At 39.3% G+C, this 19997-nt stretch overlaps 1 protein-coding gene across 3 annotated transcripts in view; it reads right to left on the reverse strand.

Annotated features, from left to right (window-relative positions):
* Nucleotides 1-19997, reverse strand: part of LOC136238942 (lipopolysaccharide-responsive and beige-like anchor protein) — a 65517-nt gene that overhangs the window by 5699 nt on the left and 39821 nt on the right. For 2 of the 3 annotated variants that reach the window (XM_066029659.1, XM_066029657.1), the window contains 13 exons: nt 19861-19914; nt 18941-19039; nt 18820-18892; nt 17587-17681; nt 13675-13761; nt 13467-13500; nt 13250-13390; nt 13152-13196; nt 12929-13063; nt 11488-11679; nt 10858-10956; nt 9289-9503; nt 8208-8243 (listed from right to left, as the gene is read on the reverse strand). In XM_066029659.1, the coding sequence (XP_065885731.1) occupies nt 8208-8243; nt 9289-9503; nt 10858-10956; nt 11488-11679; nt 12929-13063; nt 13152-13196; nt 13250-13390; nt 13467-13500; nt 13675-13761; nt 17587-17681; nt 18820-18892; nt 18941-19039; nt 19861-19914 (1305 nt within the window). The remainder of the gene's footprint in view (nt 1-8207; nt 8244-9288; nt 9504-10857; nt 10957-11487; nt 11680-12928; nt 13064-13151; nt 13197-13249; nt 13391-13466; nt 13501-13674; nt 13762-17586; nt 17682-18819; nt 18893-18940; nt 19040-19860; nt 19915-19997) is intronic. The other variant, XM_066029658.1, reaches the window with a different exon arrangement.

A 19997-nucleotide genomic window follows, 5' to 3' on the forward strand; every position in this document is an offset into this window, starting at 1 on the left:
TTCGCCAAAGCACACGTGTTGGCTTGGGCCCATGCATTAACAGCATGAGCTCGCTTAGTCCACCATTTAATTGGACACTGAATTGCATTAAGTAGCAGTAGGAGCCTTATCAATGTATTCGGATTTCTTGCCAACTCACATGATCGGCATTTTTAAAAAGTGTGTACATGCGATTTTACCCCAGCGTACGGTTTGTACGCTCGCGAAACGGCTGAAAATTGTGGACCACACCTAATGTTATTATTGCTATCAGTTAGTGGTATGCAGTTTAGTGGGCAGAGGGGGAAGTCACTACAGAGCATTCACGGTCACTCCCTGGGCTGTAAAAAACCATTATCACCTAGCAACCTAGTGATAGTTATTATTATAGTAGAATAAACAAACCATCAAACAGGTAAACAGCAACCTTTAGGCTCCCCGCTAAACCAAACTTCATTACAAGCCACATGACCAATTTGGGCTGTCCAGACAATGGCACATATATATATAATAGGGTAAGTAAAATTCGAGGAAAACGGGAACGGGACGGGAACAGAAAGCGGAAACAACCCATGGAAAATGCCTAATAAAGGTCATCATGCAATGATATAGGTTGGACAGGTTTGATTTTTGCAGCACAATGTCATTGTTTGGATCCTTTCACTAAAATGATCGAAATACTCTAATAGTGCAGTCAAGAATGTATTGTTACCTATCCCACGACTTGACTATCTCACCAGGGACCCTTTTGCTAAAACGATCGAACACTCTAATAGAGCAGTCAAGAATGTATTGTTACCTATCCCACCAGGGACTTGACTATTTCACCAGGGACCCACATTGATGGCTTGTGAATTAATGGACTATAGCTGTCATAGGTATTATAGACTAGCTAAGCAGGGGTGGATACAGGGGGGAGCCATAGGGTGGCTTCTGACCCCCCTCCAAAAATTTTTTTTGTATACCAAGATTGAGATACTCTAATAGAGCAGTCACTCTAATAAAGCAGTCACAGTATTAGAGCAGTGTGTAGTGAGCTAAGTAAGGATTTTTATGTACTTTATTTTCAGCTATAAATGTGTAGTTGGTGAGGTGGGCAGCTATTGTCAGTTGGCTGTGACCTTTACTTTTATTTTTTGGTCTCACCTTACCAAACCAGACAATGTAGTGTTTCAGTTTATTTTGACCCCCCCTTTCTGTAAGTCTGGATCCGCACCTGTAGCTGAGTCATCAATATTGAAAGTTCTGTACTTCTTTGAAACCATAAGATTAAACATTATTATTGGAAGTCATATGATGGGAATATACATCAGTGGCGGAGAACAGTACTCAAAAGTGGGGAAAGGGGGCAGTATTTCATTTTTGCATAATTGGAATAAATAAATAAAAATTCTTGCATAACTTTTAGCACAAATTCTAGTAAATCAAAGCAAAGTAAGTTGGCTAATCACTACAACAGTTGTTTTACTTTAGCAACTGGGCATTGGAAAAAGTGAGGGGGCAGTTTCCCCCACCCCCCATTTCTCCGCCCTTGGTATACATGCAGCACTGGTATGCTTATCAATTCTTGACTGCTCTATTAGAGTACTTTTAATGCAGGTGACTGCTCTATTAAAGTGTTTCAATCGTTTTATTGAAAGGATCCAAACAACGCTGCAAAGAAACATTGTGCTGCAAAATCAAACCTGTCCAACTTGTATATTGCATGATGACCTTTATCAGGCATTTTCCATGGGTCATTTCTGCTTTCCGTTTCCGTCCCGTTGTATATTGCATGATGACCTTTATCAGGCATTTTCTGTGGGTGTTTCCATTTCCGCTTTCTGTTCCCGTCCTGTTTTCCTTGACTTCTACTTATCCAATACAATATGCAATACAATACAATTATAACATCTGTCTTCCATAACCATCATTCTATCTATTGACCAAATGCTTTCTGTGTTGGTTTTACTGTGATATGGCCAGCTCTGTAATTTCACCACTAGCCTTCAACTATTGTCCCGTCCATTATAAAATCTAGCTGGTGCCTGCCCCACCACCCCTATATGAGCACTCATGACACTACACTACTATTAAGAAATGCTTTGAAAGGTAATGGATTGATACATATTCAGATAATAAATTCATACGTTAGTATTTCATCAAACTAAATTTCCCCAAACAATTTCACCTGTTTAAGTGAGTAGCAAATTTAAAGTTCTTTCTCACAATCCTTTAGTAGCAAACAGAACAGATTATAAAGGTCGGCCATTGGACATTTACTGATCAATTAGCTCAAGACCGCCCAATTACTTACTGAACCAGTCAAGGATGGCCAACCACTTCCTGCTAAAAAAGATCAATATACTCTAATAGAAGGGTCAGCTATTATAATAGAGCAGTCTAAGGGCTAAAAAAGGTGTACCTAAAAATGAACTGTCTGAATCAAACCTGCACCTTTCAGTGAAGTGTAATCTGCACCATTCTACCATCTGCACCATTCTACCAAATGTTCACACACTATTTTAGTAGCTTCTAAAGGGTTTTAAAATGTTCTGTAGTATATGATCACAATTGTTATATTGTGAACCAAATATATACATGTCAGAAAACATTGCATTGGATAATATATCAACTCATTATAGATTTGTTATATGTATGTGGCTTAACAATGATGCAGTGCATGGCTGCTGAAGGAGTTTTGGGTGTCAAAATACTCATCATTTGCAATCTCCAAGCATTGAAACTCCAAAATTGTCTGAGGGGGAATACCACAAATCCCCCTAACTTGGCATGCTTATGCATGCTGCGGCTTTGCACATTCATTGTCATACAATGTCAAATCAACTTAGACTTTGATCCGACATAATGTCAGATCAACGAAGACTATATATATCTACTGTGGTAGCAAAGCCACCTCCTGCTAAACTTTCCTGTTATACTTATCATACAGTACTATCGTACTGTATAGTAGGGACCACAAAGGAGTAGGCGTGGCCGACAAAAAATCATCCAAAAACCAGCATCAATTTTACCTGACAACGATGAGGCAGGATTGGTTAGATAAAACTAACAAGCAAGCATTTCAATTGACCCGAAATGCTTTCAACAAGTTGCTACAGATTTTTTTTTTTAAATTAATAAACAAAATTTTCTGACTGACTGACTGACTGACTGCCTGATTTCTTCAGACAAGCATAACTCGATAACGGCTAAGGCTACGGGCTTGATTTTTTCACTGTTCAATGTCGTTTTGGCCTGAGAGGTGCCTTTTGGCATACCGCAGTACATACTTCATGGACTTACCAGTGTCCTCCTTTGTGTCCCATTTATCTTGGCTGACAGCAAAAGGTGTTGATTTGGTGGTAGCACGTGATGGCTTCCCTTCGTAATGGAAATCGTCCGTATTTTTCATAGCGGCTACTTTGATTGAAGAGGTGCTTTTTGAACAGTTCTTGATTCGTAATGCTGTGTAACGGGTTCAACATAGCTTACAATGAAGGGTAATGGCTTTTCAGACGATAATTGGTAGCTGGGGCATGCGGCACTAGCTGGGTACCTGATAGGGCTTCTGGTGGTCACTATGGTCAATCAGGTTTTGGCACTCATTGTTCTTCTTTGCTGTTTTGGTTTGTAACCACCTGGGGGGCTTTATTACCCATTGTCTGTATTACACATTGTCTCACTTAGTGGTCAGTCAGTATTGCTAGTCTACCATTCAGTGTCCACAGAAGGTGAGATTTCACTGTACAGGAATTACAAGAAGGAGACTCAGCAGGAGAATCATTCAGTGTAGAGGACTGCAAGTAGAACAGAAGAACAGGAATTGTATAGCTGGTCAAGGCATCAGTACAGCTAAGTTACCGTTCTTTTATTTTGATCATACTGTTAATAATTAATCTTTGCTGACTTTTAAATAATATTATACAGCAGCCACTAATACTTAGCTACTGAATAACCTCATACTATCCAACTAATGCCTCATACTGCTAAGAAACAAAGAACTGTTCAGGGATCTGCAGCTGTGCAAGCAGCCTTCAACTGCTCTGATCGATCTTCGTGGCCAACCGCAACTGTGTCACAACTGCATTCACTGCCTGCTGAACTGTTACGATTGCAATTTAGTGCTAAGAATCTAGTCACTACAGGCAACAAGGCTATTGTGGCTCAACGACTGTACGACTTCTACCAGGCGAACATTCGCAACCAAGAATCTGAACAGCTCCCCACTCCTAACGCATCCAGCGGTTCTGGAGCGTCAACCTCATCGACCTCAACTACCGTAACCTCGGCCTCCTCCCCGACAACAACAGGAGCTAATCTACAGCTCGCTACTTTACTTCTCCAGGCAGCAACGCAGCTATCTAGAAACAACCAGAGCACTCAAGATAAACAACCAGAGCACTCAAGATGGCCCAACCCCAACGCCAGGTTTGCCCATTCCGCCTTCAAGTTTTCTGACCGCACCCAGGATGTCACAACTTCCAAACACTAACCACGAAGACCACCTCTCCGACGCTTCTTCTCCTGCCAGACCTCGCACTTTACCGCCTCGGGGACTTGCGTTGACATCTTGCTCAGACCCTACCACTACTGCACACCTCCAAGTTCCGGGATCACCTGTTGACCCAGCACCATTACCACCAGATCCATCTCTTCTTCCACCAGTTCCAGCACGCCTGCGTGCTCACATTATCACAGGTGAGTATATTGATTTTAATAATCTGATTACCTTTGCTGCCACGTTTCCAGGTCGTGACGTGCAACCTTTTCATTCTGCACAAACACAACCCTTACCTTTCAGATGTCCACAGATGGTGGCGAACTGCACCTTGCACCAATCCCGGCGTCCACTCGTAAAATCAACTCCTTTTCTTTATGGATGGAGGCATGGAATATTTACACTAACACCTTGTTATCTGACAAGCCTCAGCGCGCACTAGAACTTTTTGGCTACTAAAGAATAATCACTTCACTTAATTTGCAGCTGCCAATAACATCATGGATGACGTACAACATTAAGTTCCGAACTCTAGCTGCTAGCTTCCCCACATTGCGCTGGGACTCCCGCATTTCAGACCTATGGATGGAATGCGTTACTATGCCTAGGCCAAGCCAGGATCGCTGGCTGTGCCCACACTGCAATAGCACTAATCATTTCCCAGATCGTTGTCCTTTTCGTGCAAGCGCTCTTCCAGCTCAGCATAGTGGACCTCAACCCAACGGACCACACAGAAACTCCCATCCCCCCTACCACCACCCCAGCCCTCAACCACCCCCAGCCCACTGTCTGCCAGCCATCCTTACCCAACCCAACCAATGCACCAATCTGCAGAGACTTCAACAACTTCGAATCGTGCCCACGATCCACCTCTTGCCGATTTTGTCACATCTGCGAGCAATGTTATGGCCCTTACTCATTCCGTTTCTGCCCCAACTTGTTGGGGCAACCCTCCACCTTTAACTGAGCGGGATCCCTGCACCCCAATACGACCACTTGCTCTTGAGTGTGAACTAAGTAAGCATCCGGACAAAGCTTTTGTTAATCAGCTTCTACAAGATATTAGACAGGGGTGCTCCATTGGCTATTTAGGTCCCCAAAACGCACACTGCAAAAAAAATTGCAATCAACCTTCACCGACCCAACAATTCTAGATGAGGCACTTAGTAAAGAGTGCTTACATGGTCGCATTTTAGGTCCCTTTGATTATCCCCCTTTACCTAATTTTAGATGCTCTGGCTTGGACATCGTACCCAAGCATGACGGAAAGCTATGGTTTGAGTATGATTGTGAATGGAAGCCAACTTGCTGTAGTATATAGGTGGCGAATGGTATCAGTCACGTGTGTGCATGTCAGAGGTAAAAACTGGCCTGCTGAAAAAACAGACCCTGAACGGTCCTGGTTAGGGATCATGCTGGAATACTGGAGCATGGCCTTGACGGGGCAAGTTGATGTACCAGTTACTGCAATATGGAGAGTATGACCTTTGCGAAATGGATCTGTTTTAGACTGCCGTATTTGGATAGATAGGTTATTGTGGATTTCTGACCATCGTAGTGTTGTGGAATCGGTCACTGAATTAGTAAATTCACTAACTCTGAGGAAACCATAGAAGGCAACCGTGAAAGCGGCCCACATGAGACGTTGTTCAAGGAGTGTAAGAGATGAGCTACGAAGTTGTCTTTTTAAAGTCCGCAGCAAGTTTATGGTAATTGGAAGTCTCTGGAGTGTTGAATCACCTTGGGAACAGCGTATGCCTCTTATAACAAGATGGAGTGGTTCAACAGATGTAGGGTCGGGGTGACCTTGCTCTAAGTGGGCCAGGCGGATCTCTGCTAGATAGATGTTTATTGTTTTGTAGGTGACAAGGTGGGCACAGAAGTACTGGAGTGTGAGGCTAGAAGCAGGGTAAGGGGAAATGTGGTACTGGCCACAAAACTGCAGGAAGCGGTTGACTCCAGTGTCATAGGTTCGCCGGGTAGATGGAGCTACACTGAGTTGAATAAATTGCTGCAAGGATGTAGAAAGGACATAGTTGGCCATGCACGGATGATGACTGCTGTTGGTAGAGCTTCTGGTGCCAGGGTGTGGAATCGTTGATTCTGAAAACGGGATAAAGAGTCAGCAATACAATTAAGAGTGCCTGGAATATGTGTGATAACTACATTAATGTGGTAACGGGCTGCACAGAAATACAATAAATGGACCAATGACATGGTTGCCACGTCGCGAGTGGAACCCTTTTTCCAGTTGTCCACAACTGAACGGTTGTCACAGTGGAACAATATCTTTCTTTTAGTCCACAAGTGGCCCCAGGAATTGACGGCGTTGACAATGGCAAAGAGTTCTTTCCACACTATGGGTAGGTTTAGTTGTGCTGGTATCCAGTGGGCTTGAAGCCATCTGCCATTCCAGAAGGCACCCCATCCTTCTGAGCCTGAGGCATCTGTGTAAAGATTCATGTTAGGGTTATTAGTCCACTGTATGTCAAGGATTAATGATGTGCCAGACCAACCTGGCAAAAAATCTAGCCACTATATAAGGTCAAGTTTGGCTTCCCAAGTGATGGCAATGAAGTGTGGAGGTGTGTGACCGTTGTGCTAAGGTCTATCAATCTTTGCAAAAATATGCGACCTTCTGGGACAACTTTACATGCAAATGACAATTTCCCAATGAGGGAGAGCAACTGGCGTTTGGTGCATTGGTCCAGTTGCATGGTTGTTATTATTTCCTGGGATAGTGCTGACTTACGATCTTCTGATATACTGGCTGTCATGGCCATTGTATCAATAACAATGCCCAGAAATGTAATTCTTGTGGTGGGAAGAATAAGCTTCTCTGTTTTGATGGGTGCATTAATTTGATGGCAGAGAGATAGCATTGCTTCAAGGTTCCTGGGGTATTGGGGGGCCCCGCTGTCAAGAAATCATCGAGATAGTGGAGCAGGTATTCAACTTTGTGATTGTTATGTAGGATCCAACGAATAGCTGAGGCAAGACGGTTAAAAATACACGGGGCTGATCTTAAGCCAAAAGGCAAGCAAGTGTCAATGTAATACTTTCCTCGCCAGCAGATGCCAAGGAGATTCCAATCCTGTTGTCGAACTGGGATAAGGCGGAATGCATTCTTTAAGTAAATTTTACTTAACAAGGTTCCTGTACCCAAACTATTGACCATCGAGTATGCTTCATCTATGGAGCAGTATGAAAGTGTGTATGTACTGGGATCTATAAAGTCATTAACACTACTACCTGAAGGGGCCGACAGGTGATAAATTGTATGCGGGCAGCCACTACAGCAGCGGCGGAGGGTTGGCTGATCAAGTCCCTGGGTAGGTGGAGTAGCGAGGTACACTTGACTTATGTTCGCTGTCCACAAGAGGTAGTCGAACAATACCCATCTATTTTGGCAAGAGCCAATGTCACTCATCAGCAACCATGGGTTCCAGATGAACATTAGTTATGTATGAACACCGACAGATCTCCAGTATATTACATATGAACACCTACGCCATTAGATTCCGATTCCACCTACAAGAACATTAATCACTGTACATCACACCATTATACTTACAACTCAATATTCTTGTACTGACCCAGTATTGTATGTGCTTAGACATAGTATGTATGTGCTTAGACATAGTATGTATGCGTACTTCAACATTCTCTTATGTTCCAGAATTTATACATATGAGTAAGATCATTGACGTAAGTACTATACTATTTCATGTCTCACGTACATACTTACCAAAAAAGTTTGGGGGAAATTGGGTGCAGTTAGCTGCTAGAATAAAAAAATGAAAGAAGGCAATTATGTACTGAGAGGCAAAGCGTGTGTTATCACCAAAGTAATATAATACCTGTGTAATGTGTTGTCACTACGCGATGTGTGTTAGGACTGGTGTAATGTGCTGTTACAATGTAATGTGCATAATGTGTTGTGTAGTATGATGTCACGACGTGATGTGTAGACGCGATGTGTGTTAGGACAGGACTGATGTGATGTGTTGTTACAACACAATGTGCGTAATGTGTTGTGTAGTATAATGTCACGACGTGATATGTATAGACGCGATGTGTGTTACGACTTGACTGGTGTGATGTGCTGTTACAACTCAATGTATGTAATGTGTTGTGTAGTATGATGTCACGACGCGATGTGTGTTATGACATGACTGGTGTGATGTGCTGTTACAATGCAATGTGTATAAGGCATTGTCATGACGCAACGTGATAGATGTCACGACGTGATGTGTATTGTGTGACAAGTGCTAGAAATGTCTAAGGTGATAACATGCTCTGACATTGCCTCATTCAGCCTCCAATTCCCCCCAAATTATGTGTTACCTGTCTGTTCATTATGTCTTGTATATGTCTGTGGTCAATTTAAGGTCTGTTCTCAGTGTTGTAATGTTATAGAGCCAGGTGTGGTGGAAGGATGGTATGTGTAGGTAAGCATGCCATATTGTGTAGTATTGTTTTGTAGAAATGTTCAGTGGTGCTTGTGGCATGACCTGGGAAGGTTATTGCGCAGCACATTAACAAGTACACAAAAAATTGGAATTTTCAATTACAGTAGGGACCATAGCTTAATTCACATCGATAAAAAGTACTGAAAGAAGCTGGAATATTACATGATATTAATCCCCACTGTGCTCTTCTTATGGTATCTTGAGCACAGTAGGGATACAACACTTCTTATTGTTTTAGTGTGATTTAATATAGTGCAATACTCCAACTTGTTTCAGTACTTTTTATCGATGTGCTATGGTCCCTACTCTAGTTGAAAATTCCAATGCATCACAAAATAATTATTTTGCTTTACATACCAAAATATTTTCTTTTAGAGTCCATGTTGATAATTTTTGCCCATTGCAAGAATATCTGATTATTAATCCACCATCTCCACCGACATACTGAACTATCACATTTCCATCATTAGTGATTATAGTGGATTTGGGAAGAACATTGTAAACATCATTACTTGTAGTTGAAAGCTTGCATAATAGGTCTCCTTTAGTGTTGTGTAGTAAGGCAAAAGCAGCTAGGTAAAGATTTAGTATACTGACTGATCAATTGAGTCACAAACACAGTTACAGAATAATTCTGCTATATTACTATATTGCACTATTTGGTACTATACAATTACTCATATCAATTCTTTACCACTTCTAGGTATGATGTATTAAACTTGCTTATGTGCTTATAAGATGTTCGTCTACAATATTATGTCCTGAGTAGGTTCACATGATACACTAGCTAATGTTATATTTTAATGTGGTGAATGTTCTATTAGAGTATGTTTATCTTTTTCATGCAAAGTTTCAGTGTTGCTACTTAACAAACAAAGCCTGCATTTGTTATGCTATAATATGGTCAATTGTATTTCCAGCAGGTTGGCCAGTTACACAGTCTTGATTATTGTGAGGCACTTGAAACATATTTCAAATAATCTTAGTGAAGATTATGTCTGTGTATGATATACTAAAAGCTTTTCTTGATACCCATATAGGCATATGGCATGGAAAACTATGAGAACTCTACATTTGTGACTGGATCTGCAAAAAACTGGCATAATGGCACAAGCCTAAATTTTCAATATAAGCCGTTGATTGCAATGGGTAAAATATTTGTGTAATTAAAAAAAATCCATAAAACTTATAAATGCTTTGTTCTTTGTGAAGAAAGGGTCTAATGATAAAATCTGGATATCATTGCTACTTTGTAGGACTGTAACCTAGCTCCAAATTTGTTGGCATATGAGGCTGAAACTTGGCCAGAGCATACACTTGGTTAAGTAGATTATAAATATTCAAAAATAAAAATGCACCATTATGCCCGGTTATCACAGATCCGGTCACATTTTAGAGATCGAGATACTCTAATAGAGCAGCCATATACTCTAGCAGCATAATAACGAACAAACAGTGCTGCTGACTCAATCCACACCATTAATGTCAATAGAAATTCTCTGGAGGTCAAAAAATCATACAGTTTATGTGTATGGTGTTGCATTCCACTGTCTATACACATTTCACAATGCATATCCATATATAGCTATACACCTGTAGCTTATGCAAAGACAATCAAGAGATACAGTATGTTTAGCCTTATGAGCTTTAGTATATATCTACTTGTTGACATCCCTTTGACAAGTCACAAGTTTCATCAGTTGTAGTAAGCCTTGTTCTACAAATTAACCTATTGTACTCTAAGACAAAATCTTGCATTAAGGTAGTGCCCCTCTGGCCTTCATTTAGGAACTGGTGTTTATTGAGCTCAGCGGATAAATACGGTATTTCTGCTAATGACTGTACAACCACCAAACACTGTATTACAACATACACCAACTCTAGTCTACCAGAATTATTTTAACAGTTCAGAGTTTTATGACTTACACAGAGCTCCACTTGCAACTATTCCCAAACTGCAGTTCAGTGCAACAGATACAACTGGAGTATGATGACCAGTTAGTACTGCTATTGGCTCAGTAGTACCTAATATAATGGAAAGCATGTAATTCATGTACATACACACAACAGGCTACATCTTAATACTTTTTGAGGAGCACACTGTGTAAATGCAGTGTTGAGGATTGCCACAAGATTTCATCTTGCTGTACATAGCATTGGACAGGTGAACGATGAATATTGAAATGTGTTTATAAGTGGAGAAAAAGTTTTACAAAACAGGTAGAGTTAACATGCTAGTAGGGCTGAGCGATATTATTGTTTTAGCGATATTTTGAAAGTATCTACATCGCGATATTTTGTTATTAAGTATCATGATACCATGCCTGTACATTACTGTCATTAAAAATCCATTTGTTATGCAGCACTAGGCTAAGAATCGTTGTATGTCATAACCTGGTTACCCCTGCAGAGAGGTGTGAACACCATAGGGACTAAAGAGGACTGCCAAACTATAGACCTTCCTAACAGTACAAAACCAATAGTCAATATCTGCATGAATTTACTAAATAGAAACAGATAAACAGACAATGCACAAATTATCACAGAATAATTTACTTTTCATAGACTCTGACGTTGAGCTAATAATTCGGCACTTTTGTCCACTCCATTTCCACAACATTACAGTGCAGTCACATGATCCACTTGCAACCAGACCATCTTCATTATTGGAACATAACCCTCTGTCTTGATTATAATCCAAACATAACACTGTACTGTGATGTCCAAATACACTCTGAATTAGTTGACCTGTTTGCAAAAATATATAATCTAATGTGGAAAACTGTCAATATACACATTGTGAGAGAGCAATTTTGAACATGTCAATACAGTACAGCTTGGAAAGGCCAAAAGCTACAAGTAAAAATTTCACCATGAATGCAGCTGTACCCATAGTGTATAAGACTTTAGACCATAGCAAGCTAGCTACTAATATAACCATAATTTTGAGCAACTATTTTCATGGCAGTATCTATAATACAAGCACACAACCATGGGTGGTGGTAGGGGTGGTAGGCAGGCAACTGGTATATCAACAGAAAATGGCTGAGCAGGTCATTTGGAGTCTCCAGCCTTAATACCACCATGCAGTGCCACTCAAAGTGAAAGAAATGAATGTAATAAACATCTGGACAACTGTCCAAAGGTGCCAATTACTCTAGCCTCATGTTCCATCTGGCCAGTGGCATTCTAAGGTGCAAGAGCATCCCCAGTGGCTGGCACATGTCTCCAGAAATCCAGTTGTGAAAAACAGTCTGAGCAAATCAGCAGCATGGCTATGGTATTGGTGTGACTATCCATTGATGGTGAAAGTCAACTTCAATGTTGTGTACAAAGATTGATTTTCAAAATTTTTGTCACATTAATTATGGTAATCAATTAACTCACTGATACCCCAAAGATATACACAAGATTACTCTAATAGAGCAGTCATCAATACGAGGGGTACAATAAGGTGTACAGGGGTGTAAGAGCATAACAGACAGTATCCATGGAAAGAGAAATTTTACACAGTGTATGATTTTGAAACCTCAGTTTGCTTTAGAGCATACATTAATAATAGAGCAACTAATACAACAGTCAAGCTGATCTATCCTAATAAAACAGTCATTTTTTAAATGTGAACACATTGTAAACAGAGCAATCAACCAACTATCTTAAGAACAAGGGACAAAATATTGGAGCATTCCTCACAGAGCATAAATGGCTCAGGCCTATGTCCAAAAGTTTCTTCATACATAAAAACATAATACACACAAACCTAAGTGAAGAATAAAGCACGTCATATTCCTTACAGCTTGTATGTGGGACACTTTTTAAGTGGGACAACTTTATACAAAGGAAGGAATTGGAAAAAAATTCATGTACTACACCAAAATCTCTATCAGGTTATCAAGGTATTGCATACATTACAGGTACATAGTGAATCACATTAAAGAGGTATTCTGAAATACACAAAAATAAATACAAAACCTTCTCAGTACAAATATCACAGTACCTGTTTCGGTGTTATAAATCTGAAAGCTGTTGTTAGACACACCACATGTGAACAAAAATTGGTTGTCTAGTGTAGCAGTGCAAAACAACTTTGTATCACTAGCTTCAGTAAACAAAATTCCCCGTTGCTTCAAGCCTAAAACAGAAAAGTAAACACAAACTCAGCAACTAAAATGGTGAACTACAGATAACATTAACATACAGAAAACATCACTAGTACTTACTGTTTATGACATTCACTTCAAGCAAACATGTTGGCTGCCGCTTCACTGTAAATTAGTAATAAACACAACACAAAGAAATGGTTAAGCAATTATTGTACCTTCAGTAACATTCCAGTTAGCTGCACAGTATACGTAACTTGCTGACAGAGACAATATAGTTCTTGGATATGAATACGTCTCCTCAGGATGTAACATAATAATGGCTACATCAGGACTGACTTCAAGCTTGCTCAAAACTTCTGTTTAATCAATAAAAGAAAATTTATAGAATCACCACACATATGTATGTAGAGAAGTTACATGTCAAAATCATACCTGAACTAGTAGCTGGAAGACACTGTGAAATAATCTGGAAAAGAAATAATCATAATATTAAATGTTGTTGGAATTTAGAAAAACAACAACACAAAGTTGAATGCATCATTCTTGACAAGCATCTACTGAATGGAAACACAATTATACATTTGTTACAGCTACGTGACGTATTTTCAGTTGCATATAGAACATGGTAACACTGGTGTACCTTTACTGGTTGATTTCTAAGTGGGTGTGAATCTTTCAGCAGTTGATTTGGCATTTGACCAAAACTCTTTATCTGTTCCTCAAGTGACTAAAAAGCACATACAAAGTCACATATTACACAGCTAACATGTAGTCCATGTCTTGATAAAATAAGTGTACTAAAAGTTTATTTTATAGGAATGGAAACTGGACCATTCTTAAGTACTGTATAGCAGGATTTTCAATGATTTTTTTTTGCGGATTACCACCATCCAAAACTTTGAGGTGGAAAACTTTCGCATCTTTAGAATTATATACAATCACTGGACTAGACTACTGGATTCAGGTATTTAACCAAATATTTGGGCAACTGGTTGTAAGTGTGACCACTCCCCACACATAAAGAAACACATACACACAAAAGAAAGGTGTGATCATGTTAGACTTGACAACAATGCCCAGCTGCAGCTACTATGTATCAGCTACGTATGGGCCTATGGAATAGCAAGGCAGTTACCTGTCACAACTTCTTGACGATTATTTAGGATGCATGCCCCTTACACAAATTTAGTCCTGGTACAGGCATGGAATTAGTCGTTTTTGTATGTTAGCAGGACTGTAACCTGCTCTATTGTGTACAACAGGCCTGTGTTGTGTTTTATACAGGCTATTATAAACTGGTAACAAGCCTGTGAAATAGTCAAAATCTGTGGCAGGCCTGTAAAGATTCATTCATTTTGAGGTGTGGATGTAAAGTCCTGTACCAGACCTGTAAACGCTGCTGCTTTTCGAATCCCACAATGAAAAGTTTACTTGTTAGCAAGATTATAAATACAAAATGAAACCTTTAATATAATAGGAAGATGGCAGCTGCGTGGTAAATGTGAAGTAAAATACAAGTTGTTTGGCTCACTTGCAGGTACACCAATGCTGCGCAATGGAAGATTTTGAGCTTTTATAATTTGGGTTTTTCCTCTTTTGAGGCCAAAGAAGTTTTTTCCCTGAACAATAAGTAGGCCACTTATCTTCTAAATACAATGCAACAGTGGCCCCAGCAGTATGGTATGATGTATAACTGCTCTTTATACTGCAGGGAACTTGGAAATCTACTAAGTGAGCTAAGCAATACAGTAACCAGTAGCAACAGTGGTCACCATAGCAACAAATTACATGTATGTTCCAGGCCTGTTATACAATTTTTTTCAGGATACCCTGGTCCTTGACCATGACAGGCCTGTAAATTGAAATTACATACCCGCCACAATGCCATTGCCATCCTGCAGCAATCCAGCCAGACAGGCCTGCCCCAGGAATGGTACAACAGTGTAACCTAGAATACAGTACTGTGAAAGGATAGTGACATTATAACATTGACAGGCTTGCAGAAGGCTGATAACAGACAATTTATTATTTATTTATTTATTAATGCTTTACAGCACAAGTGCTGAAGGCCTGTAGGACACCTGGTCCTACAGCCTGCTCAAAGATTTTAGCTACTTAGACTTTAACTACTTAAGGTGTGTTTGAAAAGTTGGAGAAAGGAGAAAAAAATCCATGACTGGACCTAGGTAGCCTCGAACCTGCAGCCATCCAATTTACGCTCGAACGCTTACAGGAGTCTACCAGGTGGTCAGGATGTTTTCTCCTTGTTATTTTCATGTAATTATATCCATAGGAATTCTAGAGAGTAACTCATTATCTCTAAGTACTCGAAGTAGAACCAAATGGACACTAGTTTATTTGTAAATAATTTTATAAGGGGCAACACTACATACACATGTACTGTATGGTTTGTACTTCCATCAAAGACGAATGGTAGTCATACAATGGAGATGGAGCAAGAGAGTTTTTATGCAAATTGCACACAACCCTAAGATGAACAGGCAGTACCAAGTTCACCTGCATATTTTACATTCAATGTGCCATAAGATACAACCAGTTGCCCTGCTTAAAAAAGGGGAAAAAAACCTAGTCTAATCCACCAGTCCGGTCCAGTGATTGTATACAATGCTTCTTTAGAGCATTTATAATACTCAAACAATGCCATTTTGATCAAGCTGCAAATTTCGAGGGGGAAAATTTTTGTGGATAACTGCCATTATCAAAAACACAATGATCATGTTGTTTAAACGGCTATTAGCTATGAGAGATTTTCACAATTTTGCACCATAAAATCTCACAAAAAATCTCTCAGAATTGTGCTTATTGAATAAACACTATGGGTATAATTTGGCCCTGAGAGAGATTTCTGTGAAAGTTTCACACCTGTGTGCATAGCTGAGAGATTTTTTTGTGAGATATTTTATCACCTATAGCACAAGATTTTAAAATCTCTCACAATAAAATCTCTCAGAGTTACGTTCAGTGAGTAAACGCTACATGCAACAGGTCTAATATGGCCCTGAGAGATTTTTGAGAGAAAAGAATTTTCTATATAAGCTTCAATCCTCTCAGTAATATATCTAATTCAAACTGGGAAGGCATCAGTTGGTTAAAAGTTGCAGATGGCTTGCAAAGAACATAGCCAATGTGGCATCTTGAGAAGTGACGATCATTGTGGAACTAAAGCTTCTCTACAGGTTCTTAAACATGTTACTTTTAGTGACACTGTTTCTGTGAAGTTTTACGATTCTCCATATATCGATCGTCAATTTTGCTCACAAATGGATATAAATGTGACAGGTAGAAAGCATAGTGAAGGACTGCAAGGACCACTGAACAAGACAGAAAAGCTACTAGCTTCAAGCTTCCATGATCATTGGTGCTTTGATAGCAACAAAGGAGTGGCTGATTCAACAGATATCCTTCGCTGGTTTAATGAAATGCTGACTAGAACAGGACACACTAAATGGAAAAAGAACAGCAAACAATGGGCCTATGTGCAGTGGAAGTTCAACATTCCTAACACTGAAGCTAAAGTGTGGATGCTAAAAAAACTTGCAGAATAATTATTTTATGTATTAAACTTTACAATTTTAACTACCCTATCGCATTGTAAAATTTATATATGTTGTTATGCACAGAAGTGCACATTATTTGTTTTTTATATATACACTGTACATGTTTACAATTACAACAATATTTAAAATACACAGTTATTTAAAGCTTTTTCTAAAATTAGGCTTGAAAAATGCTGTTAGGGTCTTTAAATTTTTTCATCTGTACATAAATACGTAACTATTTTGGTGACCACAGTTTAGTTGATGGTCTACAACACACTTGTGTTACCCGCATAGAGTTGGGCTAATAGGTGTGACATGTATAGGGTCTGACATGTATAGAGTCTTTCATACACAAAAATTACTACTGTATACTTGCTCTTTCACTAGTAAATACATTGATTCATGGGTTGTGATATGTCCGATGCTAAAACATGTTTTAGTTAGGTGCTGCTATAGTAACATTGTCACAGTACAACAAACAGTTTGGTGCCATGGGGGAGGGGGACACAGGCTTTCAACTAACTCACACATACACTTTTCTGTCTGTTCAGGCAGCATTGAAACTCTATAAGCAATCCATTTTTGGGCCATATGATTTGTAGTCACTAGTCTATCCCAACGTAAGTACAAGATATACTTTTTACCTCAAGCTATATTAATTAGTCTCTCTCCCATACCCAAAATATCTTGAATAAACTGGCTACATCGCTTGTACAGATATGTAGCTTGAAAACGCATGTGTTGTGATTACATAGCTAGAACTCATGGTGAGTTATTGGAATAATAATACCATTTTTATATGTATAAAAATGACCCCTTTAGCTCAAATCTATGTAAATACAGTACAATCAACGAAACCAAATACTACTCATGGTGTAGGTAAGGACTACTGCAAAACCTGTTTTTCAAAAAAAGCGAATACCACACTCTTTTCAATATAGTCTTTATTTCCCTTGTATCAGTCAGGTACCAATACTTTTATCATAACATACTTTCTTTAAACTTGCATCATCAAGAGTTTCCAAGTTAATACATCCAGGGTAAGTTAAATAATAAAACAGATTCTGTGCTTCCACAGCAGCTCTTCCTACAACAGACACATGAATCATTGTTAAGATCATAGTCAAATGGCTACAGGCTAAATGATGTATCGCACAACCATACAACTACCAGTTTATGCCACAGCAACAAAGTCATGATCAGCCATGGCATGTGCCTTTTGGAGTTTCGACAAAATTTGCTCCTAGCACTACTTTCTTCTTGTGCTTGTCTTTATCATATGAGGAAACCGTTAATCTTTAATATTACAGTTTTCTTACACTCAAAATTTAATTTAAATGCTTATGCTACTTCCAGTTATAACAATACAGAACACATTGACTATGCTCCAATGATCTATCATGTGAGATACCTCCACCAGAGGTGAGATTAGCAGTGAGATTTAGATACTCTAATAAAGCAGTCACCCTAATACAATAACTACGGCCATATAAAATATTCTAATAGAACATTAGACATGCATAACAATTGTGTCCCGCCGAGCAAACTGGCCATTTTCGTAAAATTATAGTTTGCCATAAAACTCTATTGAAACACACTGGGTAAAAAACACATGCTACATGAAAAATTTACGCACGCTTTAATCGTGTTCGTACGCACTTAAATTATAGGCTCAAATTAACAAAACCTATAAATCACTGGATTCACCTGTTTATGGAGAGTAAGAAATCTTTTCGCAAAGCAAAGGATACGTGAGTTATGAGCACGATGCGGTAAAAATGACATTCACCGTCGTCATTTCGTAGTTGGAATGGCCTTCTTCTTTGTCAACACGGAGGAGTATAGGGAAAGCTCTATGCCTTGCTATTCATGGTGCACAGATTGAGCCAAGTCCCACCTTTGTAGCTTGTTTTAATCGTGAGCTATGATCAATTATCTAAGTGTTGTAATTTATTTCCCATATTGTTGCTGTACAAATTGAGTTTATCACTGTTCCAACTGTCAAGCGCTATAACTCTAAGACCATTCATAATAAAAGGCTGAAACTTTGGCTGTCCACTCTTTTGTTACTATAGATTACAGAGATGCAATAAAATGGAATTCGAGGAATGTGCGAAAACGGCCGGTAAATTTTAGCTCAGCGGGTCACAATTATTAGTTAAGTGGGAAAATCCTTACTTTGGCACTGAACTAAACATAACATGTACATACAGTATATCACATACCATTCTGTTTATAGCCAAACACAAGATCAATCCAGTGATGCAAGTTATCTGAAACATAATCCGACTCTAATGCCTGAAAATAAATCACAAAAATAGCAAATAGATTTCCAAGCACACACACCTCCTTGTGTATTCTAATGAATTCTTCTGGTGAATTTGCCCAAGGAGGAAGCTTAACATTTCCAATTGCTTCTCCAAAATGATTGACACCTAATTCAAACTAAAAATACACAAACACATTTACAGCTGGTAATGTTCAGTGAGCAGCAATTCAAATATTATGAAGATTACGGAGGGGAAATGTACATATAGACTACTAGAAAGTTTACATGTAAATACGGATAAATACACATGTAACACTTTCACATCTCAGATCAAAGGAGCCACCTGGACGGACTACATCTGGGCAGTGAGATAAGGCCGAAATTGATTGTGGGGATCGATTAATACTCACGTCATAAGCATGCATGACTTGGATTTCGCCATGAAATACCACTCAGACGGAGAGCGTTTTGTTATCCTCACTATCCTTAACGTTGGGCTAAGGTGAGAACTAGTGCTATAGCTTATGCACCAATCATTTCCACATGTTTCTGAATACAGAACACACCCCCATCACAAAGTTACCACTCTGCATGAAGTAACCACTCCTTACGTTAAACCCCATAATTATTCCATAAATGATTCAACAGCACTGATTAAAACACTAAACTCACATAACTGAAATTCTCTGTGATACCTCTTGGATCTGTGCAATCATCATACCGAATGTAACCAGAACGTACTAGCTGCTGACCCATAATCGAAATTTTTAGGCATGCATATATAATATATCCAGTGGTTGCACTCATATTGGCTTGGGTGATTGACCGCCCTGTACAGGCTGTTAGCCTGATATGGATGGGAAGTATTACATATTAGGATGGGGCATTCGGATTTTGTTTGAAATATATGCCCTTCGCCCTGAAGCGTGCGGCCCTCAGGCAGTCGGGCATACATTTCAGACAAAGCCCTCATACCCATGTTGTATACAACATTCACCTTGTTATCATTTACAAACATCTGTGGTAAGAAAAACAACTCTGGTATCAGCTCCTACAAAATAGACATTAGTATTTTCAACTAGCAAGAGTAAATCTATTGATTATTGCTATTTAATTTTGACCCTAGTAATATAC

This window comes from Dysidea avara, chromosome 11, assembly GCF_963678975.1.
Source record: "Dysidea avara chromosome 11, odDysAvar1.4, whole genome shotgun sequence".
NCBI classification, from domain to species: domain Eukaryota; kingdom Metazoa; phylum Porifera; class Demospongiae; order Dictyoceratida; family Dysideidae; genus Dysidea; species Dysidea avara.